The sequence below is a fragment of the Tinamus guttatus genome, unplaced genomic scaffold, assembly GCF_059628265.1.
Source record: "Tinamus guttatus ecotype Peru unplaced genomic scaffold, ASM5962826v1 Tinamus_guttatus_pri_ptg000242l, whole genome shotgun sequence".
Lineage (NCBI taxonomy): Eukaryota > Metazoa > Chordata > Aves > Tinamiformes > Tinamidae > Tinamus > Tinamus guttatus.
Window position 1 is genome coordinate 1809761 of NW_028288776.1, and position 25308 is coordinate 1835068.

The 25308-nt window shown below is 39.0% G+C and overlaps 1 protein-coding gene across 1 annotated transcript in view; it reads left to right on the forward strand.

The window, feature by feature from the left end:
- Positions 1 to 25308, forward strand: part of COL24A1 (collagen type XXIV alpha 1 chain) — a 124265-nt gene that overhangs the window by 20278 nt on the left and 78679 nt on the right. The window contains exons 4-14 of the mRNA XM_088526064.1: positions 23 to 76; positions 2841 to 2894; positions 5349 to 5402; positions 6934 to 6987; positions 12469 to 12513; positions 14657 to 14710; positions 15279 to 15323; positions 18284 to 18337; positions 19056 to 19100; positions 22696 to 22749; positions 24916 to 24960. Coding sequence (XP_088382190.1) covers positions 23 to 76; positions 2841 to 2894; positions 5349 to 5402; positions 6934 to 6987; positions 12469 to 12513; positions 14657 to 14710; positions 15279 to 15323; positions 18284 to 18337; positions 19056 to 19100; positions 22696 to 22749; positions 24916 to 24960 — 558 coding nt within the window. The remainder of the gene's footprint in view (positions 1 to 22; positions 77 to 2840; positions 2895 to 5348; positions 5403 to 6933; positions 6988 to 12468; positions 12514 to 14656; positions 14711 to 15278; positions 15324 to 18283; positions 18338 to 19055; positions 19101 to 22695; positions 22750 to 24915; positions 24961 to 25308) is intronic.

Below are 25308 nucleotides of genomic sequence, written 5' to 3' on the forward strand. Positions count from 1 at the left end.
TCCTTTGATTTTGTATCACCAGGGTCCTCCAGGTCCTCCAGGTTTACCTGGTCCATCAGGAAAGAGAGGTCCTCGGGTGAGTAAAACAGTTCTGTTCCTTGCATAGCTCTAGGCATATCACCGATAATCAAACTGGAGTCTATTTCTGTTTGTTTTTCCTCAACTGTATTCATATGCTTTTTGATGATGAAAGTACATGATTTTTATATTTTGGCAGATAGGTTTTTTTTTTTTCCTGTTGCAAGCATCCAGCAGGGTTGATTTTCTCTGGGTACCATTACACCTGCACCTAGCTTTTGCTGTTTGTAGTACCAATTTTTAGTTTTTACATGCTGCTCCTGTCTGTTTTCTAGCAATCCAAGATCGTGTGTGTTTGCTTTTGGAAGGAGAGGGAGCGAGCAATGCCTGCCACGGGCAATGGAAACAATTAACCACTGCTGGGCAGGAAAAAAGTAATCCCCAGGAATTGTTTTTAGTCTCTAGTATTGAAGCAGCTTGATAAAAGGAGCGATACCTGCCTGTGTAGCATACTCAGGAAAAGAGAGATTAAAGCATGCACTTGTTGCTTTATTTCGTGAGCACGTGCACGTACTGAGCATGCCCTGGTGTGGGCAGAGGTAGGGGCCTGCGTCCTGGCCACCACAAGCACCCAAGAAGCTGCTGTTCCTGCAAGGGCTAATTGGCATGGTGAGAGGGGGCAAACTCTCCCTTGTAAATCTGCATTTGCACACCTGTGTGCCTAAAAATACTTGGCAAGTGCCTCTGGAGGGTGTCTCTGTTGGGTATGTGGGAACAGGGGAGGGTTTGCCAAGTGGAAGATCTGGGGAGCTGGGGACACAGTGGTGGCCGTGGCCAGAGAGTGCTTGATGAGCCAAGTGATGAGTGGGAAAGAAGACAGGAGTTTATGTGAAGACTTGGCAAATGCGTGGGAGTTTTGAGTCAGCCTTCGAAGGAATATTTAAACAGCCTGTCGCTCAATAGCATGTTGAAACCAATCCCAAGTGTCCTGCACTTTGCTGGCTTTCCAAGCTTGGAGCCGCTGGGTAGGAAAGTGCATGGGTCAGCAGGGCAGAACATTGCATGGGCACTTTAGAGCAGCAGGAGGAAGGGGAGTGCCTCAGAAATAATTGAAAATATAGTATGAAGACATGGTTCTATCAAATCCTATCTTTTTGACTTTCCCAAGTTTTTCTGAATCATTCTCCTATATCAGAGCTATCGGCTCCTTCAGTTGCTTCAGCTTTGTATGTTGCTGGACTGCACCACCTCTATTCTTGCATCAAGGGCAGGATCCCCCACACCAAGGAAACCTCCTCAATGGGTACTTGTCCTTGGTTTACCTGTGGCTGCCCATACAGGGCAGACTGATGGTTGAGGAGAGGAGCTTTGCAGTGTCAGTCTCCTGCTGCATCAGCTGCTGTTTGGGATCTTGAGATGTGTTTCGCAGTGTTGAAGGGAAGTGGCAGAGCTGCATTGCCTGGGCCTGCTCCAGGGCTGCTCCTGTCCGCATTTGGTCCTGACACAGGCTGGACACTTTGGATGCCGTACCAAGGCCTGAATGGTGATGACAAATTTCTTAAAAGCTGATTTTGATCCCCCCCAATTTGATGGGTAACCCTGTATTATATTCCTGTTTTGAACACCCTTATTTTTTTTAACAAGCTTTGCCCAGTAGTTGATCAGCAACAAGATCAAATTCCCTGAGGCCTCCGCGTAGCCAGGATGTTTTTGCCCCTCTGTGTTGCAGCCCTTCCTTTATGCCCCTGACTTCCTATACTTTGGAGCCCTGCCAGCACTTGAGTTGTTGACACTTTCTGTTTCTTTTCGTTCTCCTAAATCCCTAAGAGAGCCTTCAAAGTTGCATGTGTGCAAACTAATCTCTCCAACAGCATGTGGGATCAGCATTTCTATGGAGTTATGTCAACATTATCATTGGTGAGAGGCAGCGCTTAAGAGGTATAGCTTTCAGTGTTACTGCAAGATATAACTGGTAAATTTAGTCATGTGATGGAAAAATAAACCCTGAGTTTTATCCATTGTAAAACCACTGAATTTGAAAGTCGAAACAGATTCTTATTATTTTGGTGTTTGGATGATTTGTTTGAGTAAAAATTTGGCTTTAGTGAAGTCAATGAAAGCTTTGTTAGCACAGATAAGGTTTCACTAATTTAGTCCTTCTAGATTTAAAAAATAGCTGCTTTTACAGCCTTTGGGATGAATGTTTCTCTAAATTTCCCCCCATTTCTCAAGGACTTGGGGTTACAAAACAAGCTCAGGAACAAATGTTTATCCTGGATAGCATTTTAACGAGATATAGGTGGTCCCATTACCCCCATTCTGTTCCTCTCTTCCTATAGCAGTGCTGAAATTGCTGTGCTCAAACTGTATCAGCAACAAGCCCATTTTCTACCTATTTGCATCAGCAATGATTTGTTTAGATCAAACAATTTGAATTGTTTTTGAAGGCAAGGAGAGCTGATTGAATTCCTTCCTTTTGCAGTGTGTGACTGGGTACCTCAACATGAGATAATCAGAATTTTTCTGTTTCATTTCCATGCTTGACTATTTTGTAGCTGGAGCATGATGCCGCAGTGACTACCTCTCAAATAACTATTACCTAGGAAGGCAATAAAATGAGATTTATACAGAAAAGTACTTACTTCACTTGTAATTTTAGGGGAGAAGTGGTTTGCTTGTTTTGTTTTTTGTTTTCAGAATCCTTAAAATACCAACTGATGGTTCTAAAAGCAAAAATGATACTATAAAATGGTTCTCTGCAAACTGTTCATAGTTGTTCAGTGGAGTACTAAATTCCTTTTTTCTTTTTCTCTCGTTAATAGGGTATTCCAGGACCACATGGTAATCCAGGTTTGCCGGGATTGCCAGGACCAAAGGTGAGTTAATTTATCCATTATATGTGGACGGAATATGTGAACTTAATCACTTTTTGGAAGTCATAGAACTGTTTCCTATAATAGAAACAACTGGCCTTCATTGGTTTACAGATGGAGACCGCAATTGTAAACAATTTTAATTTAAATGTAACTAATCAAGCTGAACTCAAGATCAAAACAAAATAGCTAGAAAAAAAAATATGGGACAAAATGGAAGGGGAAAAAAATTCCTCTGTACAGACTGATGACCTGGAAACTCTTATCTATGCAAGTAATCTATGTTTCTCAAAAGAGTTCCTGTAAATCAGTCCAGCCTCTTAAACTGGTATTTAAATGAGAATAAACATTTAATTGCTGTAACATTTTGCCTTGATTAAAAACAGCAACAAAAAATAGAGTCATTCTCCATACATTCTTCTCTTTTTTTTTGCTAATGTCTGACCTTTCATGTACAAATGTGCCAATTTTTCAGACATGAATACTTGATTTATGGCTGTGATATTTAAAACTAAAGAAAAATACTAGATCGGGACACTCAAATAAAACCCTTCAAACTTGTTTAATGAAGACTATTTAAATAGATTTGACAGATTTGTGTAGTTGCAAAATGCCTTCAACTCATATTTAATTTGAACAATTTGATAGATGTGCTAGGAAAAAACAAAAGCAACCATAACTTGTTTTAGTGCAGCTCCTTATGGCAGGAATCTGACCTGTCATGACAGGTGTTTAAAAGTGCTCGAGGTCATAAAAAGATGTGGAATAAAGCCTGTGATGTTAGATGCTGTAAAGTAATGCAGCTTTGTATTATGTGTCCTTTTGTTATTATTTTATGAGAATACCTAAACTAAGAGACTTGTAACTGACTTTTGCCATATTTGCAAAGGCTGTATATTGAACAGTACCTCGCTAGGAAAATAAAACTCAGTCATCAGATTTGTTTCATAATAAATTTTCTCCCTGCATAAGCTCATCATTCTGATCAGTTCTCTGACAGGTTCCATGCTTTTAGAATAGAAGGCAATTTTATGCGTATACATATATTCACACACACACATCTATGTATGTATCAATGCCCAAAACATAGTAATCAGTTTCTGTTAGGCTGCATGTTACCTTGCTGTTTAAGAAACTTTTAATGCAACTGTAAATAGAAATGAGCCAGGTGCTCAGCAAGGATTAAGTATGAACCACAGGATGACCTGCACTAACTGTGTAGGCTGAAGTGCTAAACTTTAAACTTTATTTAATCTTAAAACACAGTAGACAAGTTGGAACAATTTTCTGGTAATAACTTGACATATATATGTATTTTTCTGCCTTTGATGTACAAGCATTTTTCCTGCTATGTTGAAGCATCCTTTATTCACTTGAAGCATGGAACAAAATTAATGTATTTTTAGTTTACTGTGTTTTGAGTGGCTGCTCCCAACTGAGAGGAAGGTTCTGCCACAAGTGTGCGTTAGCAATGACAACTGATGGCTGAGGGTCCCCAGCATTTAACTCCTCGTGAACAGTGTGATGTGTTTTAAAGCCGCTTAAAACTATTCGTGAGGATTGTTTCAAGCAAATATAGTTTGTGGATTCTGACACCATTCCAAGTACACCGCGGCCTGTTTTCAAGGGCAGCAAGCTCCCCTGGGGAGCTGTGACAGTCAGTGTCACAGACTAGCCTGCCATGTTGGGGCTGGAGTGTCACTAGTGCCACCGGGGCTGGTAGGCCCGCAGGACCCCTCTGCACATGAGCACGAACCACCTTGGTGTCCGGTTTTCAAGTGCCCCATGGAGGCCCTCAGGGCACTGAAGGCCTGCGCATGTGGGACGAGTGCCCTGGCAGCCTGGTCCAACTCCATGGCAGCCCCACCTGCCAGTGTCATGGAGGGGGGTTTCCCTTGGGTGAACAGGGAAAGGGCAATAAATGTTAGAAACGACATCGTAAGGTTGTGCTGTGGGGATGTGCAAGTCTTGCGGAGACCTAAGGTGGTGATGGGAGAGAGAAGGTTCAAGACACTGGGTTCACTTCAAGTAGAGCCTTAAATAGGTTTAGATCAAAAAGGAATATAAAACGTAACTGTGTGGAACTTGAGTCAACTGTTGCGATAGATGAGGCCTGCGCGGGTAAGCAGAGAGCGGGTCATCTGCGCAGGTTTAACCGAAAGTATGGCTGTTTCAGCCCTGAGGTTGTAAATAAATCTAAATTTTGTTAAATATCTTTCTGGAAAATTATGGAATTAAGAAAATCTGTAAATCTTGTTCCAGGCTAGGCTCGGACTGTTGTGTTAAGTTATGGCTCTTTACCGGGGAAGTTATTAGAAAGCAAAACTAATAATAAGTACAATTTCTTTGAATGTTCCACTTTCTTTTGCTGCAACAGTGAAAATATTTGTTACTGAGTATATGATTTAAAATCTCTGTTCCCTGATGCTAATCATGGGCTTGATTTCTCTGCCATAGGGCCCTAAAGGAGACCCAGGATCTTCCCCAGGGCAAGCCAAACGTGGAGAAAAGGTAATAATTATAGAAAAATCTTCCATCTGCCCATCCTTTTCTTGAAGTCCAGTTTCACACTCGCACAAGTTTTACCAGAACAGTGGTTTGTATGTACTGTGCCTCTGGTACATACAAACTTAGTACAGGCACCTCTGACATTGATATTAGACTAACCAGTGCAAATAAGAGACTTTCGTAGACGAGTTAGCATTTGCTCTGTCTTCCCCAAGTATATATTGGGTATAAATATTTAGAACAGTTCTTAATGGAAACTGTGGGCTTGAAAGCTTGTGATTATTTCAGTTTTAGATTGCAAATCCACAGATTGTTTGACACTTTTAAATAATGTGCTAATGCAAAAAGTCTAATGGCGTGTTCAAATTCTAGTGTGTTAGCCAATACTATATATTCTTAGAATCAATTACACTTACGCTAACTTTTTATTGTGAACATGTACTAGTAGTTACGTTGTTTGCACTAAGTATAAAGCACGCTAAGAATCTAGCACTCATGGTCTTAATAATGATGCAAGCACTAGCAAATAACTCTATTTTAGCTAGCTGCCATTTTGTACATGACATAAGTTGTTTTTTTATGCATAAAACTTGTCAAATCCTAAAATTCACAAAAATGTGCTGTCAATTTTAAAGCACTGAGTCAAATACAGGGCAAAGCTTGATACGTGTCTTTGGATGTACTGATAAGAACTTTAATTGCTGCTTTTATAAAAATAGCAATGTCATTTAAGCTAGCTGACTTTAAGTTCTGGCAATCTAATCATAGTGATGCAAGCTGCATGTGTCCACTTGAAATTCTAGGCATGCTGTTTGGCCAGAGCCCAAGCTGCCACAAATGTATTGATAAACTGTCTAAAGCTCATATAGGTATCTATAGATAGTGATGTAATCCCAAAATTGTCGTTTCTTTAGTTCACACTTTCTTTTGGTTCTTAAATGACACTTCTGCAGGCTAAATGATGAACTTGAACTCATCTTGATGTTAATTCACTTCCAGGATCTTTTCCTTTACTCATTGCATTTGAATTTAGCCACTAACTCTAAAAGAACAAATCTCTTTACTATCAGTCTTGTGCTGAGAAAAGAGAACTGGAATATGCTACCCTCTCCCTCCATCAACAACAATTGTAAGAAAATGCATTTTCTGATTCCTGAGTGAGCCTTGAGGACATAACACTAACACAATAAATAGTAATAGCTAAAAATATATATTAACTTGTGGTGAAATCACTCACTTTTGTGGGAATGACTGCCTTGAATTGCTTAGCTTCTTCACTACTGCTAATGTTGGCTAGTAGTAAATGTTCTAAGGATATGAACAGTCGGCTCTGTTGGTGATTTGACCACAATACATGACACAAACACACTTGCCCTACCAGGTAGTATCAATAATAACCCATGCATGATAAAAATGGAAGTATCTACTTTTTCATCATGTGCATGAATGCAGAGAAAACATGAAATCCTACATGTTTGTATCCCTGGGTCATGTTCCAGCGAAACACAGTGAATCTGCTCATTTTGTTTGGCAGGGGGATCCAGGCCCAACAGGCTTTCCAGGCCCGTTTGGGATCAAAGGCCAGAAGGTAAGAGTCCATTTTTCCTATAAACCTCTCTGGCTCAAATCCATGCCCAGTAATGGGTATCTCATTGTCAAGAGATCATGGAAGGAGCTCGGGCTTTTGTCCAGCTGCTGGTACAGTGCCAAATATGTCAGGCTCTGGGGCGATCAGTGCAAAAGCTTTATTGAAACTAAATGAACTTGTGGTAGCAGAGTGGTGTTGAAGGCCTTTGAAAGGAAGTGAGAATCAACAAGATGGGAAAAAGTGCTTTTAATCAGTATCTCTACAGAAGATTTTTTTGTGTTGCAAATGTAACAAAAATATGTAGAACAGATAACAGCAGAATTTTGTAGTAGTATGTAATGCTAAAGGCACCTATAAAGCATTTGTCAAAGGATGAAATGAGTTGTTAGGAAGATAAGCCCAGATATTCTTGGTTTCACTCTTTGACATTTAAAGAAGGAATTAATAAAAGCTTGTACGCTGTTGAAATTAAAGAAAAAAAAAAAGAGACTGTTTCACTCAATGTTATCGATGTCATCTTCATGCTGAAACTGTATGATAGTTATTTTGAGGTGTGGAATCACATCTTTGTTTTCTCAAATTGGCCAAAACGTGCTAAAACTGCAGCCAAAAATAGAAAAATAGCTATTACGAATTAGCACCAGGAGCGTGGAAATTTCTTTCCAAATCATGTGGCTCATGATTCTGGGAACTGAGAAAATGTGTAGCTCTGACAAGAATTTGCATCTCCTCTGCTGAGAGTTAACCTAAAAATCTGGACATTGGCCTTTGTAATAGCCCAAGATTGGATATTCTGAGAATCCCTTCCCAAGCACAGTGCTTTCCCACTTCATCAGACTGATTGTTCTGCCTGGACAATAAGGTAGTTTTGTCTTAAATAAAAGCTTCTTAGATGGGAAGCAGCTGTCATTTGTCCTGGATTATGAGACTGATGTTTGGGAGTAAGGAAATGAAAATCTCATGGTCATTTTCTCTTCCTGCCACAAGAATTCACTCCTTATCTGAAGGTTAGAGACTCTCTGGGCAGACATGCTTACTTGATCACTGGAAACTTTACTGTTTCCATGTCCTATACATCAGGCACTAACTAAAACCACATTTAAGACAATTACTGCATGACCCAGATTGTAGGAATACCAACCTTTGAGCAGCACTACACCTGTGAAGTGTTTTATGCTTGACTATTTTTTTTTAATGGCAAGCCCCCATCTTATTGTTTAAAGTATTTCATCTTTAGTTATCATTATTCAAGCTTTGTAAATAAACAGTCAGATCTTCCTGTGCTGCCAGTTTGTGATCTTAGAAGTTATTTTCAAAGCAGAAATAGTTGTGAAATATACCAGCTCAAAGGATAAACTGCATAAAACTATTTTGATTTTTGTTTTATAGCCCAATACTTCTGGGTAATTGCCATAGTATTGAATACATAATGTATTTCTGATATCCTTTCTCTTTAATATGTAGAAAGGAAGAAAAACAAATCTTAAATATGCATTAATGCCGCTTCAACTTCTATTTGATTTTTTTGACATTGCTTGAGCTTAGTTTTTAAGCTGCGAGGTATTTGATACTGAATAAAAAGCCTCATGCTTTTCCAGACTTCTTAATAATGTAAGGCAAATCTTTGTTAATTTCACCTCAATAGTTCTTCTTTTTTTTTTTTCTCTGTGTTTTCCTGAAAGACTTCAGTTTGAGGTTTACACACTTCTTCAGGAAACTCAGCGTCCCTTTCCCATTAACCATCGCGGTGGCTTTGAAGAGCTGCGGTGTGAGAGCTGGCAAAGGAGCCCACAGCAATAACTGCTGCCCTCCTCTGGGCATCATCACACCTGCTCCACGCTCTTGGGCTAACATGCACAAAACTGTCAGATTTATTTCTAGTCACTACTAGGCGGGTTCTCACTTTTATTTGTGCAATGTTATGCGGTACTTAGACAAAAACATGTGCTGTGGAAATTTGGAGTGAATGTGGATATTATTTTCACTTTTTGTACCAGAATAGTTTGTGAGTAGCCATATGGCTACTCTGTTTTTTTTTGTTCTGTTTTCTCTGAATATCCGAGTTTAGTAGTTTTTTTTTTTTTTTTTTTTTTTTTTTTTTTTTTTTAAGGTCTCAGTGTAACACAATAATACTGTTTGTGCCAAAACCTACTGTTTTGGATCATAATTGCAAATTGATGTTTTTTGTTTGTTTGTGAAATAGTAAAACAAAAGTATGTTAGTAATCAAGATCTGGAAAGAGATAATTGTGATAAATTTTATTTCTCATTCTATGCCATGTTTCAGAATATATATCCTTGTGGCTGCTAACTAAGTAAGACTTAATTCTTTTGCCTGTAGCACACAATGCAAGAGGCTAAGTTTTGCTCATTTACATGAAATTTAGGGTTTCAAATTTATTCTAGTGCAAGGACTGATAATTGTATGTTTATGAAGTGCTTAGAGGCCTGTTCTTTCAGGCATCTTTTCAAGCAGAGAAGCAGTGGCAGGAGATCTGTGTAAGTTTGAGGTGAATGCCGTTTCTAGAACAGTTGCGTGGATCTGTATGGAGCCGTTCTTGTTTCCATCAAAATCAACGCTCACAAAACTTTTCTTATAGGAATTTGGACACCTCATGGGAGAAACACCCTTCTTACCCATCCTCCCTTCTTAAAGTCTTTCTTGCCCTGTATAGACAGGGGAGCAGTGAGCTCTAATAGCCTGAGAAGTGGGGAATGGATTTGTCAACCAAAGGGCAGTGAAGAAGTCTGGAAGTTAAATTTACCTGAGTTCGTGCCAATGCACTAAAATGACTGCAGCACATGTGTGGTCACAGGTACTTTCCAATGATGTTTGAAAATATTTTTAAAGAAAAAGATTGGCCAGTTATTTTGCAAAATGTTTGTGTTTAATAGTAAAGCATGAAAATCTGTTTCCAGAAAATCCTGGTAAAATTCACCTATTGACTTATAGTATGATCAGACATGTTGAAGAATTTGTGTAGAGAGGGGAGTGAAAATTCATTGCAGCCTGAGAAGGACTCCGTGTTTCCTTTTGTATCCTGTGAAGAATAAGGCAAATAGATGAACACAGGGCAGTAGCTGTGGTGATGTAAATTGTATGTAACCTCGGGTGTCTTAGTGCTTTTTGTGGAGAGTGTCGTTTTCCTTCAGCAGAAGGAAATTTCTCTCTGTGAGAGAGACATTCCCCTGCTGAATTACATGGAGAAAAGGTTGTTTTTCTCCCCGGGCAGAGGAGGAAAAAGCACAAGCTGCCTTGTATTCTGCTTCTGTGCCCAAGCTATAGAGCAATGAGAATAGAGAGCAGAGCCTGTCATTTACTACTTTGCATAATGATAATGTTAAACTAACTCAAGCTAACTTTGTTTTGCCTAGAGCAGCTGCAAGCACAGCTCCGTTTGCAAGGTAGAAGCATCTAGAATAGTAAACCTCCCTCCAGAGAGTCTGGACATTTCTGACTGCTTTCAGTGAAGCCTTCTATATGCTCCTTTTGAAAGTAACGTTACACACCAAGCTTCAAATTTATCCTGTGTCAATTTGCTGGCTGCTTTAGAAAGTGGCATTTCCGTTCCCTAGGAAATTCCAGCTAAGAGATGCTGCATGAAGTCTCAGTTGTGTTACTAATGCCAACAGACAAGACAAAAATTTGTCCTATGTTGAAAATGTGAAGTCATTGCGAATGTTTCTGTGTCAGAGTAGAGCACTATTTTATTTGTTAGATTTGCCCTATGGCAGAAAGTTTTTGATTCCAGCCCTTTGGCTCTTTTCAAAGGTTAACTACTTTTGTATTCTCTGTAGCTAATGCTTGTAGTGTTAGGTATAAGACATTATTTTTGATTTTTAGAGGTTACAGAACCTTCTTTGTTTTCTACTAAACTTGCCTGTGTTGCCAAGTATATTTTAATAATAGTTGCAGAAAAAAAAAACTAATAAAATAGACTGAACACAACTAATATAGCTTGGCTTGAACTGTGCTTGCTGTTATGATTTAATGTCTGTATTATTTTGCTGCATAGAGACTTCATTCAGTCTATGTCCCACTGTGCTAGGCATATGGTAGAAGTCAGGAACTTAAACTGGCTTAAAAGGGTTGTCTGAGTCGTTTTAGTTGGCAGTAAAGTTTTTTCTCTCACGCAAACAAAAGTATTCTTGCAATTTACTGTGTTTTAGAAATGTGCAGTTTAGAAACTGCATTGGAGTAACAGGAAACTTTAAAACTTTCTGTTCTGCTTTTAGCTTTCAAATCAAAATATTAATCATCATTAGAATTTGGGAGGTATTTCATTTTTCAAATGTGTACATGTGAAATTGTGGTGGTTCTTGTTTACTTTCATCTTAGCTCAAAGCATAATGGGATTTATGTGAGTATGCTCAGGAACATGAACCCAGACTTGAAAACTTAGAATTCTAAGAAGATTAGCTAAGTCACTGGAAAACTCCATGTGCAAGCTCTCTTTTTGGATTAATATTCACTTTAACATAATTTAGATTTCTTCCCAACCATCATTAACTAAGTTGTACTGAATAAAGACACGTCTATTCTGAAAAGCAGTATGGACATCCTACTCTAACTTGTGAGTCTGTAGCAGTTACCCTCTGGCAGGAGTAAGCTGCTGTGGTGTAGAAACGTGCACTCTGTAATTAGTCATCTTATTTCGTCTCATAGTTGTGTGCCCTCTTCCGAGGGCGTCCTTGCAGCTGTTGATGAGATGAGCTCATTCACCTTAAAAACTAAATTCTGATACACTTGACTGTGCCCATGCATAGTAGCACCAACTGTCCTTTGCTCTGGAAATAATAAAATACTGAGATTTTTCTAGCATATTTTAACTGAATGTATATAACTCATGTATATTTTAACTGAACCTTTAAATATAGTGAAAGAGTAAAACTGGGATATGAACAGTGCGTATAATACAGAATGTGTCAAAAAGTTTGTCAGCTTCATATTTCTAGCACCACAGGGAAGATTTCTGTCATAAGGCACAGGCTAGTCTCTCCAATAGGATAAATTCCATAACATATGACCTAGTATTTTCTCTCATTTAATATTTAAAAAATAGAGACAGACGGACATGGGTTCTGGAAGGTCTTTCTTCCTAGAGAATATCCTAAAACAATCTGAGATGACACAGTGCTTAGGGCTGTCCCTTGAACTGCCTGTTTGGAGAGGGAATTGCAGCAAGGATTTGGAATGTGGAAACACATTGAAAAGAGGGATTTGGATTTATTCCAACAGTCACTGGGGAAGACATCCAGTGTACTCATTTGTTTAATGAAAACAAGTTTATGACTATAGTGATGCCTTGAAATTGTCTTGGCTGCCATGGACATTCCTTACCCTTGTGAGCTGCTGAACACAAATGATACTAATTCTTCAAACAAGCTTTGATAAACTCCTAGGGGGCGTTTGAAGTTAGAAGAAAAGGTTAATTTTGTGTGTTTAACTGTATTTATCACACATCTGTTCCATTGCCTGCAGGGTCTCAAGGGTTATCTGGGACTGCGAGGGCCGCAGGGTGAGCCGGTAAGTGATGGCAGTGACAATATGCACTACAGTAGGTAGGAGCAGTGGAAGATGGAAGAAGGCATGACCCTATGTAAGCGTTCAGTAGAAGCAATCAGTACAAATTGCATGCTCATTTAGGAAATGATCAAAAGTTCCTGACCAAGAATTCAGATTCTCTAGAGATCAGTGTAGTGAAAATGTCCTAAATGAAGCAGAAAAGGCCAGCTTGTTTTATTCAGCTACCTCACTGGCTTGGCAGATGTTGGTGTGAAATTCTTGCTAGAGGCACAGTTCAAATTCTTTCAAACCTCTGCTGACTTAATGCATTTTTTATCTCCTAGTATGTAGAGAATGAAATGGTTGGTCGGTGCTTTCTTCACACTTCCATGCCAGTTGAAGGTGTAATTTGAGTGTTTCGTAGATGGTGCCTTGCTGATACCTCTTATTAGCAATAATGGGAATCTCAAATGCAGTGTAAGTGGAAACATGAGTGTCTCTTGTACAATACTGAAAGAGAAATGGTAATCATAACAGATGATAATCACCAGAAGGGCGATAAACATTCATGATCGTTATCTGTAACTTTAACCGAGTCTGACACAAATCTTAACTGAATGAGTGGTGACTTTTATTACAGGCCCACTGAGATTTTTTTGTGTAGACTATAATTTAACAGGGAGATAGAGATAGTCAGTGGAGGGGAAAAATAATAGCGTTGTTAGCTTCAGTAGAAGTGTATCTTAACTTCAAAGTAATTGCTGGGGAAAAGTGGCTAGTTGGTTATCATGGAGGAAAAAATTGAGGCTTGCATTGCAGAATAATTCTGCCAGTTATGCAATCAAGTGTACGGATTCCTTTGAAGGCCATTAGATGCGTTCCAGTATAGGATAATTGGCAGTGCAGTGTCTCAGATTTGTCATACTTTTGTTGTCAGTATTTTTTTAAATTACAAAGGCAAATAACTAGCCTTTCAGAGAACACTTTGGAAGGAAAGTGTTTTATTTTGGAAATAGTACTTATTGCTGCTGTTTTCATGTCTGGCTGGAGAAAGACATGAGTTAGGCCAGTTACTACTCATCTGTAGCACCTGCATGTCTGCATTTTCAGAAGCTTTTACAGCAAAGAGGCACATTCCTTGAATCAGTGAATTGTTAGATTCCTTAAAGAGCTGTGAATGGAAGAGTTTTAAAAGAGAAGTTGTAAATGCAATAATTCCACTGCTTTTTGAGTTCCTTTTCACATATATATGTGTGTGTGTATATATATATATATATATATATATATTTGAGATCCATCTGAGCTAGAATAGGAGACCACAGATCCCAGTTCCATGGCGTAATGTCTGCTATAAGGAGAATCAAAATCAGCTGAAAGCAACTGACAGAATCAGCTCCATGGCAGCTGATATAAACAAAAAATATTGCAACCTTTTTGCCTCTTCACTTTTCTGTTTGCTTCCTAAGGCTGCTGTTTCACCATAAATCAGCTGTGAAACAGCTCAGGGAGGAAATCCTGGTCCATCCCTGTAGTTACATTGACAGGGGGTGGAAGGGTCAGGCTGGGAGAGTGTTCAATTTATGGAGATGGCCTGCTTGAAATCAAAGTCACTGAACAGAGGTGGATGGAGCTTCCAGTGGCTTAGCGATGGGGCCAGGCCATTTTGGCACCATTTCAGAAAGATGCATTTTTTTCTGAAAATAAACACTCAGATGCACGGATGTTGAGTAATAAAACTACAACAAAAGTAATTTTTGGACCTGATTAGGAAGAAGAAAGATGGAAAGAGGTTCAATGCAGTCATGACCTATCATGACTAATCTATTGACCTGATTCTGGGGCAACTTCTGCCTGTCTTTATAAAGCTGATACTTCTTTAAAGTTTTAAAACATTTATCCTAATATACCTAAAATAAGTGAAGATTCTTCATCTTAAAGACTTGTCTCCTGCAGACCTTTTCAATAGCTTTTTATAAATGCAGTGTATGCTTTTCATTCTGGAATTTGGTGTTATGCTTTATCATATTTCGTAACATCTTAGCCTACTCCACTTGCAATGCTTTTCTAAGGAAAGGTAGCTGAAATTATATGTGTAGGAACTTTTAGGGTTTTAGTCTAAAATTAGCAAAATTATTGTTTGTTTGTTTTTGACTTTCCTATTTAGGGAATTCCAGGAATGGCTGGCAATACTGGAGCAGTTGGTTACCCTGGCAGGCAGGTGCAGTAACTGTACTAATGTCTTTGTTTCGTTCGTTCTTTTTTTGTTTGAAAACATCTGATATGGGGCGTTTGTTAAAATCATTCCCGTAATTTTTCCCTCATCTGGTTCCCCTATGGTTAATTTTAATATGATTTAATGGGTGTACAACATTGGATGGATCAACATTGGAAAAGCTGCCTGATTTACTCTGTTGAACTCTTGTACTTCTAAAACATATCCTCTAACATTTATGGAATTTCTAATAGGATAAATGTATCGGTTTGCATAGTATCATTTATATTTAAGCCACACCGCTTTCACAGGTAGCCCTTTATGCCTTTTAAACTTGGCACTGAGTGATTTAGATATAGAATTTTTACACCTTTCTGGCACACACAAATCCATTAGCAAAGCACTGAATGTCTAAACACTTTACTCAACATGGTGCTTGTGCATGTCCTTGGTGACATCCTCTTAAACACATTCTGAAAGAAGCATTGTCTGTTTGTGGTCAACAGTTACTGTTAAAATTCTCTTAAATAGAGCATTTCTGTTTTTTTTTAAATGAAGTATCTTTTTGTAATAGGGTTTAGCTGGCCCAGAAGGTAACCCAGGTCCTAAAGGTGTAAGAGTAAGTAAGCATTTTAAGCATTTTGGCATGCATGACTGTATTTTTATACATAGAGTACATGAGAAGCAGGGCTGGGGGAGCCTTGACAGTTGTTTGCCCACTGAATCACCTGGTCTTTGCAGAATCAAGTGGGAAATGATAGTGTTATTTTCAAAATAAGTTTAAGGATTTTTTTTTTTTTTCACGGTAAGCAGGGAGCAATATAGAGCAGCCTTGTGTTGTTGCTCTTCCTCTCACTTGGAATGTGTCCAGACAAGAAAAGGAAAGCAGTACTGAACGTGGGTGTGAGAGCTGGGAGTGAAGAGGAGCAAATGTTTCCTGCCTGAAGCATTATTTCTGTAATGGGAGCTGTCAAGAGGGAAGACAGATCTGGCATTTGCAATCTGTAACTGCTACAGCAGTTGATAAAGGGAAGCAGTCCTGTCGCATAAAAAGCCTAAAAGTCACCATCATCAAGATTTTTTAAGTACTTCAGCCCATGATTCCAGAGACTGAAGGTTTAAATCTGCCCTTTGCTGATTCAGTGTTTACCTTGATTGTCCATGGAGAAAAAAAAATAGGTTGTCTCTTCTTTTTTGTTTTTAAATAGGCACATGCCCATGCATACAAGTGCTCCCATGTGTAAATATTCCTTGAAGGCAGCTCTCAAGCTCTGGTAGCAGACGCAGGTTGTCCATATCTTGCTTGCAGCTGATTGCATCTGGGATTTGGAGGGCCTTTTGCAAGGCACTCTCAGGCCCTCAGCTCTACAGTGCTCACATTGTACAGATAGCTCAGCAGCGTGCTATGTTTCCAAATAGCTATTAAAATAGGCTCATTGTGTTGCTAGGTTTGGTTTTGCTCTTTGTTTTTGAAAGGTGGCTACTCACAGCCTTCACCTGGAGCAGGGTTTAAAACTTTTTAAAATTCTTTGTGTCAGTTTTCATTACTGTGATGGGAAAAATTACTTTGTGAGGACTTAGTGCCCACAGATATTGTACCCTCAGGGACTGCATCTCTTTTTTTTTTTTTTTTTTTCCCCACTTCTGCACAGATTATTAATGCATTCTGTTTCTTTCTCTAATAGACAAAACATTAAGTGATCTCAGTCACTTGTTGAAAAGTTACTTTTTTTTTTTTCCTCTTGATATAAAACTGAAAATGGCTAACCTTTACTAGTATGAGTAATGCGAGGGAAAATCAAGTGTCAGGTCTTAAGGCTTGTATTTCTTTGTATGAATTGACAATAAAAAGGATGATGCAGCCCTATGGATAGTGGTTGCACTAATGTGCCATGTAGGGATTTAGTTACAGGATTCCGGTCATGTATTACAATGCATGATCCCTTAGAGCTTTAAGTTTAGATCAGTCCTACAGTGCAGCTATGTTCTTCTTTTCAGCTTTTTTAAGGAGCTATAGAGGGGAAAAAAAAAAAAAGTGCCTTTGTTTTCTTCATTTTCAGTAGGGTTAGATATCAAGATGGGCACTGTCTTGCATAGTATCATCAAAGAATGAGTAAAAAATATTTAATTACACTCAGAGGACTAGAGAGTGAGGTATGAAGTGTACTGCCATTTTTAGTGAGTATAGAGTGTGTTTTTATATCCGTATAGTGTAGTACATGTGCACCACAATGGAAGCATGAAAAATGAGCTACTGAAGCAACAGAGTGTAGCAAAATTAAGCAGTAATTAAGCAGTGTTGCCAGAGTTAATTTACAGACCTCATGAGACAGCATATAAAACACTTGCACATACAATCATTTAAGAAAATGTAGTAAAAATATTTCTAAGTCTAACTTAAAGCATAGGGATCTGGATGCTTTTGCACATTTTACTTCCAGTTTTGCAGTTATGGGACTTGACTGACCAATAAGCAAGATGGCCTGAAGAGAAGGAAGCACTTAGAAATTGCACACTTCGTGAGCATTGCAACAGTCTGTCTTAACTTGCCTTTATCATTTAGAAAAGAGTGTATGTATTTTATTTATCATGTAGTTATGAAAATTCCTATCAGTGAGAAAAATGTCCTGCTTTTATAATTTTCATTATAGGGTTTGATATATGTGATGGAGGAAAGAGGGGGGGAAAAGGGTGAGACTTCTACTGAGATCTGTGTAGTGGTGGAAAGAAATTATTGAGTCAACCAGAGAGAAAAACATATTCTAAAGTGCTCAAATAACAAGTTCTCTACTTATGAATATCTTAATTTCTGGGTGGTTATGGGGTTTTTATTTGTTTTGTTTTGTTTCCCCTCCGCCGCTCTGTTCTTTTGATTAGTTCTTAACTGGCTGGCTTGTGAGCACGTCACAGTGATCTGACCTCTCTGCTACCCAGGGTTCAGCAGGTCGCTTGTTGTAATGGGTCCTTCACAGAAGGCAACGTTAATTTTTCATATTGAAGCAACACTTACATTTGACAATGGACTTAGCAAAGAGTCTATTTCTAACCAAATTTTACAATCACCATGGAAGGACTAGGATACCATGCAAATGCAGGAAAGCTGACTTGAAGTGAGGATGTATTTCTGCCCTTCTGAAGGAGAAGGTGGGAGGGAAATACACAGCAATTTTATATATATGCGTGTGTGTGTGTGTGTATATATACACATACACAAAGGGAACCTTTCTGCTTAAATTCTCTGGGACACTTGCATATGAGAACTATCAGGAAGGTTATTAAAGATAACAAACGTCTTCTGATTTATATTTTATACTTTATGAGTAAGGTAAATTTCCAGTAACTTTTGTTGCATGTTTCATTTATTAGAGCTCTCTGATGCAACTTTAACTTTTTTTGGAACACTTTCTTTGTATGGTTAGAGTAGTTGCTACCTGTACTATAGTGAGTTGTTTTTGTAATTGGTTGGAGAGTAAATTATGAATTAATCCTTGCATCTTGAACTCACAGCTGACCAATACTAAGATGAAATAGTGTTAGTAGGAAGTGGCCTTTCAAAAAGAAGTATTTTTGTCTTTTAAGGGATTCATTGGACCTCCAGGTATGGCAGGACAACCTGGACCTGAAGGAGAAAGGGTATGTTTAAAGAAAGATCAATAGTTTAATGAAATGAATATGCAATGAAGTATTGGAATTTGTGTGGAAATGCGATATGCTAAGGAAGCAATGTGTTTTAGAAGTGGCTTGTACAAAATAAAAAGGATGTTACTGTTCATTTGAGTCTTGGTCAAAAGGCAAAATTGGTAAGCAGAATATAAATAAATAGATCATCTAAAACTTGTCTAAGCAATGTGATACAGTGGTACTGAGGTTAATATGAATCACCTGTAAATTATTCACTCAATGTAATGTGAGGATTAGGGGTCTCTCTTTCTTCCCACTGAGTTCAGTAATCAGTTGAAGTGATTTTTTCAGTATTTGCCAATTTCTAGAAAATGTGTAGAATAAAACTGTTCATAGCAGTCTCAATCTCTTTTACTCTATGCTTGAGCTTTTTTTTCTTTTCTCGTGAACACAAAGGATGTCTGACCATATGATTTAATGCAGCCAGGATCTGGCCTTTCTTTGTAGTTCAGCTGATATGTAGGTATGTCCAGGGCAAAGACTAGCAGTTTTGTGTTTCTGCTCATTCCTTATAGGAATACCTCTTATAGGACACTGGCTCTATGAGTCTTTGTTCAAATCTCTTCTTTATGGTGCTTGTTCTCAAACTGTTTTTCAATCGAGTGGAAGTTAATTTCCTGAATTCATATTATTGAAGAAAAGCAAGTTATGGTGGCTTATCTCTTCCCAGGGCATTCCAGGTCTCCATGGTAAAAGAGGCCCTAAAGGGAGACAGGTAAGGCTTTTGAAACTTATCATTTCTGCATAAATGGTCCTGTAAGTCACTGCATCATTTGAAAAATCTTACTTCTATACTTTCTGCAAATAACTTTCTATTGTTTCCTAGTACTTGCACTAAAGTGAAGAATGCTTAACAAGATGAGCCTGTGGATGGTTATTAATGTCAGCTTCATGAGAGTTAAAGTACAGAAGTACAGAAATATATTCTTGTAAAATTTGTGTCTGCACAAGGTATAGCTATGATGCAAGTTTGAGAAGTTTAATTTTGGTGGTGTTTAAAATGCAAATCAGCACCTTCTAATGTCTGATATTTCTGGACTATGGCAAATTAAAGCTATTCTCTACTTACCATATATTTCTACAGCTGAAAATAAACACAGATCTTCCAAGCATACATTATCAAGGCTCACATTTTTTCTGTGGTATATCTTCTATGCCGAGTCTTTTGTTTTCTGCTGTGACCTTATTATTTGAGATCTTTGAAGCTCTCCAGGACCTTCCAATTTTAGCTTGTGGTTTGCTATTGGAAACAGCAATAGTGCTCCCCAGTCATGCATTCACTTGCACTTAGCATTTCAGATGGCTTTCATCTGAAACTGAACATGTAGCACTTGAACATGTTTGTGCAGCAGTACTGTTGCCTTTCCTCTAACAGATGTCCGCTATAAAAATGCGGAGAACTCTGTTTAATTATTTCTTTTATTTTTTGTTTGCTCTGTTATACCACCATCCTATGAAAAAGACACCAGTCTTCAACACAGGTCTATTGGTATAAAGAGAGGCACACATAGTGTCGTTTCTGAAACTGCTATTAAATTGTTAAGGTGAAAGTAAGGTTCTGATTTTTAATTTTTTAGCTATAAGACACAGCACCCCTATACTTTTTGAGTATGTTATAGTTTACTTCTAATGTGAATTAAACTTGACCACTTTGTGCATCTGAGCAATGTACAAGGACAGGTTTTTCTATCAATATATTGCAGTAGTTGGTAGTATGTTCATGTCAGTGAGTCGCACGAAGCAGTTAAGAGGAATAAGAATCTAGAAGGGAAACAGAGGGCTTCTGCTCAGGGTGCATAAAGAAAAGGAGGTGGCAGGAGGGTGCTCTGCAAACCTGTTGCAAACCTGTGATTATAATCTCATTCTCGGGGCAGGTATCACTGCAGCTTCTGGTTGCCAGTGCGGTGTTTTTTTCAGTGCCTCTGGGCTGGTGCTGAGTGCCCTGTGGCGAGCAGTTGTCTCATTCTTTACAAGAATACAGTTTGGTACCAGGTTGTGCTCTGATTAGGGCTTTTAGTTATAAAAATCAGTCTGAAATGGTTTAATACACAAGAGACCTCAGTGAGAGTGCCTCTGTGCCATGTTATTGGCTAACCTCTTATGGAGTTCTCCTTCCTCTGTAATGTTGTCATTTCCATAATCCCAAGGTCATTCCAAAGCTTCTATTGCCCATAAAGCACTTACTTGACTAAAGTCTACCAATATGGTGACCAATCCAGCAGAGTAGTTAAATGGGTGCCTGGCTTAGTGTGCCTTGCTAGATAGAGAACGTCCTTTTTTTTTCTTTTCAGATGACAAGAGCTGTGGTGGACCCTGGGGCAAAAGACACTGTCAGAGAGCTGACAGCCCCAGGGCTCTGGGGCTGTGCATTGTCACTAAAGGATGCTTGGCACTGGAATTGCCTAGTGCTTGAAGTCAGACGCCTAGCCTTGTCTAGGATACAACTTATTTCTTTGGACACGTTTTCTGACAATGATAATCCTGGAAAAAGAATAGTCTGACTGGCAAAGTTCCTTCTGGAAGAAAATAAAGCTTGAATATGATCTCATTTTTTTGGAAAGTAATCTGAAGTATAAAAAGTGGAGACTGTGGTCTTCCACTGGATAAATACAGTAGTTCATTTAATATTTAATAAGGATTGAAAACTACAGTAAGAGCATATTAGAAAGGTCATAGATGAGACAATTAGACTTGCTGATGTTTAGTTACTCATCTTAAGAGACAGACAGGTAATATATTTGATACTTGACAAAGTGCTGTGCCATTGATATTCAAAATGCTAACCACTTAGCAGGCTTGCTGAGTAGTTACTAGTATTTGTAATGTTTGGCATATTTGAAATGGAACAAAATATTCAGTTGCCAAAATCTTTATTAGGAAGATTAGAGTAGGGATTTGTTTGAGATTCATGGGATATATAGTTCACTTTAAAGAAAATGATTTATAGACAAAGCATATGTATCCTGTTTATTCCTGTTGTATGCTTATGGTTCAAAATTTGCCTTATTCTGCAGTATTTTTAATGCATTGTATATCATGTTACTCTGATGTGTTTTTCTGTATATAGTTTGACCACATTTAGGGAGAATTTTTTTTACATAGTTTTCTTCTGTATGGGACTAGTTACAACCAGCAGCCAACGTGACAAAAAAGACTTTATAAACTGTACTAGGAATTTATTAGTCTAGTACATTGTAACTGTGCAAAAACAGTTAAGGTTCTGTTTTCTATTAAAATTATGAATAGTCTTCCTTCATATGTTTTATAGTAATGTGTTAGATAATATTGATGTAATAAAACATTTGTTGCACAGTAGTACTACGAAACTACTTCCAATTTTAGACTTTTCTGACTGCTTTCCTAGGTTGGAAATTCTTCTCCTTTTCTACTTACTAATATAGTTTTATTGGCATCAGTTAGAAGACTCATATTGTTGAGAATGGAGTTATGGTAACTGTGGGTGATGTTTCCTTAATAATCCATGGCATGGTGTTTCAGTGCTGTATGTAAATAATAATCTACAACCTGCATCTGTTATCTCATTGCTGGAAAAAATGTCTCATTGCATTCTCCATTTCCCTTTTGATGACTTTTTTTAAAAAGTTAATAAGTTAATAATAAATAATAAGTTAATTTTGTTTTACAAGAAGCTTTAGTGCTTTACTGGGCTAGTCTAATTTCTTCTACATCCTTGTGTTAAAGGAGAATTGCTATCTCTGATAACCTGAGCTCCATTCCAAAAACTCTGATCAAAACGAATGAGGCTTTCTCATATCTTGTTTGCATTATTGTCTCAGTCTCTGGATGCAGACTGAGGAAGACAAATGTTCACACTGGTAAGGAGTGTTGTGCCAGAGTGTGGAAAATCTCATTTCTAATGCACATTTCTCATACTGAGTCTGGAGCCATTAGTATTTGGGGAACAGTAAAAAGAGAGTGAAAGACAGAATATTTTACTGAAATCTATATGTCACAAGAAAAAAAATTAATTTTGAGGTAAAAGCACTAACCACAGAAATAGGAGACTCCAAGCACAAACAATCTGAGTTATATTGCTGTAATATTGCTCTCAAAGCACTCTGTCATCTGATTTTTATCCTTCACTTGCAGTATGTTGTTACATTTCTTTGGATATAATTTTAAAAAACAACAAAATACCACTTGAACAGCGTGACTGAAAATTTCTTCCTTTTCTCTGTCTGTCTCCACCTTGCTGCTGCTGTCTTAATTTTTAAGATCAATAGGACTTTGATGCATAAACCATCCTTTGTGTATGGTCCTAAAGAACAAGATTCTCTTTTCTGCTTTAGGGTTTTCCAGGTGACTTTGGAAATAGAGGACCACCTGGTCCGGATGGGAATCCTGTAAGTATCAAATTTTGTGCTGATTAACATAGTAAAATACATAACATTCATGATGAACACTCTTTTGAATAGAAAGGAGATTTTTTTTTCCCCGAAAAGCCTACTTCTGAAGCCTGTGGGAAGATTTGTTACTTAAATGTGGAAGATGCTAGGACAGTACTGAAGTGGGCAGTGGTGATGGAAGTGAAAGGGAAGAAGCTACATGCTCTCAGCAGTTTCACTGCCACAGGTGCTGGCTATCTGAAGTCAAATGTTTTCCTGTCCCTCTTGCATTACCAGTTGATGTTTTGACTTCAGAAATTTATTCAGAAATATATTTTCGCATTATTTATTTAAACCATAATTCTAGGATGCCATTAAAAAAAAAAAAAGCATTCTGAACTTCTGTGCCAAAACCCTGGCTTTTGTATGCTTGTGCATTTGATAGTTGATTGCATGCTATGAATGATACTGAATGCACTGTTACTAGTATGTCACTTAGTGCATTATAACCAGTGTGGTAACAGCTCCATTCTTGGCAGCACTCTCGGGCTGAACTGCTCTGCCGGTGCAGTCCTCAAGCTGAGGCACCAACACGTCGCTTTGCTGCTTGTGCTCATAGGAGCTTTGCTTTCTCACCCTCTTTGTAGGGAAGCTCTCTCACAGACTCCAACCCCAGGTTTCCTTTGATAGAAGAAACCAGCGTAAAGGGCTTTGCACCACACGAGCAAAGGGCACTTCACTCTGCTCTCACTGCTGGGTCTCCTGTTTGGAAACTACTATCAGCTGCTATTGGAAATGGTCAGAGTTGGTCTCCTTGCTAAAGACCTGCCCTTTCCTGACCTTGAGATTGGAAGATTGTTTTAAGAGCAGCTGCTGTGAACATTACTCATGCAATTAGTATCCTCTGGTGCCAGAATTTTGAGACATGGGAGAAAATTATTTTGCATTTTCTGAGGCAAAGACCCCCATGAGGCAATGTCAGAGTATGTCAGTTTGTGCTCATAATCTGCTCTGGGGGTTGTACCTGTGATGGACTGCTTTGCAAAAGGCATGCAGGAGTACTTCCTTTCCTTGCTGCTATTCCCAGATCCCCCTCCTTTCCTGAAAAGCAGAGGTGCTTTTTCCACAGGATCTAAAGAACAACGGTGCTTTAATAGAAACAACCTCAGAAAGCCAGGGTCCTAAATTGCAGACTTGCACATCACAAAGAAGCCTGCTTTAGCACAAACATTTGGGAGCGAGTTCCTTCTAATCCTGAGGCAGCTGCTGCTCCTGCCGCCTCCCCGAAGAGGCAGCAGCTCCTGTGCCTTCCCCAGGGCTGGCTCAGGAAGGGGGCCAGGGCCGCAGCTGTGGGGGCGGCCGCCTGGTGCGATGCAGATACGACCTGATCCTCACAGAGCCGTGTGCCGCGCTGGCGCGGGACAGCGATGCCGCAGGGAGGCCTGCGGTGAGGGAACATGGAGGCAGGGCGCCCCTCCTAGCGCTGCCCCGCTAGTGACATCTCTCCCATGCCCATGGAAAACATGGCGGCGGAGTCCGGCCTCCGGCACTTAGGTTGGGGCAGGTTGGTGTAGGAGGAGAGGGCAGAGGCTGGAGGTGCCCGCTGTGGCTCTGCCCCTTTGGGTGGCTTCTCCCGGGCACAGTTTTGATGCCCTTCGTGATGAACGGGAATGGGCTGCGGGGAGCCCTCGGTAGGATTTCCATTGAGTTCCTGGTCGCAGAGGTTGGGCCAGCCAGCGGGAAGGGTGCTGGCCTGGGGGAACTTGTTCACATCAAGAAATATTTTTCCATAAAGAGAATGTAACTCTAATGTGATTTACAGGTGACAAGTGTCTTGCTCTGAACAGGGTTGCTCCCCCCCCCCCCCCCCCTAAAGAATCTTCATAGTATCTCATGGAGTCCTCTCCCATCTCCATTGCTTTTTCTTCTTCCCTCTTAAAATATCAGGATATCAAATCTGGCATTCTTCACTAACACAGGAATGACTTTAAGACACAAATATCTAATTTCACAGTCAAGGGTTTCAGTAAGTATATTCCTTTACACAGTGGCAAGCTGGCACTTTTCAGGAACTTCCTAGATAAATCCCAATTTATTTATTTTGCAGATGATTCTTATTTATCTTAGTAGAACTGATAATTTCTTAAAATATTAAAATTCTGATAAAGTTATTTATCTTTTAAGGGTATCGTTGGTGGTGTTGGTCCTCCTGGATTTCCAGGACTAAGAGTGAGTAGACATCTATTTATTTATTTTGATCTGATTCAGGGAGTTATTTAAACTTTTTTTAATTAGCCACTGGTGTAGTTAATATCCCTTAATTGCTGTCATATTGCTGGTATGGAGCATGTATATACTAGTTTTCTGTTTCTAGTATTCTTGTTTCTGATCTTCTGCGTCTGGATTTCTTTTTATCTGAAACAACTGCTGTTTTTTCAGTATTGTCCTCAAATGTTCCTTTTTTGATGGATTTTTAGAATAAGCTTGTGCTACCCATTATGTAGTTGCAAACTGAAGCTGTATAAAGGCAGTCACACCCGAGAGCACCTCGCAACGCAAGTGTGCTGTACAGGAGAC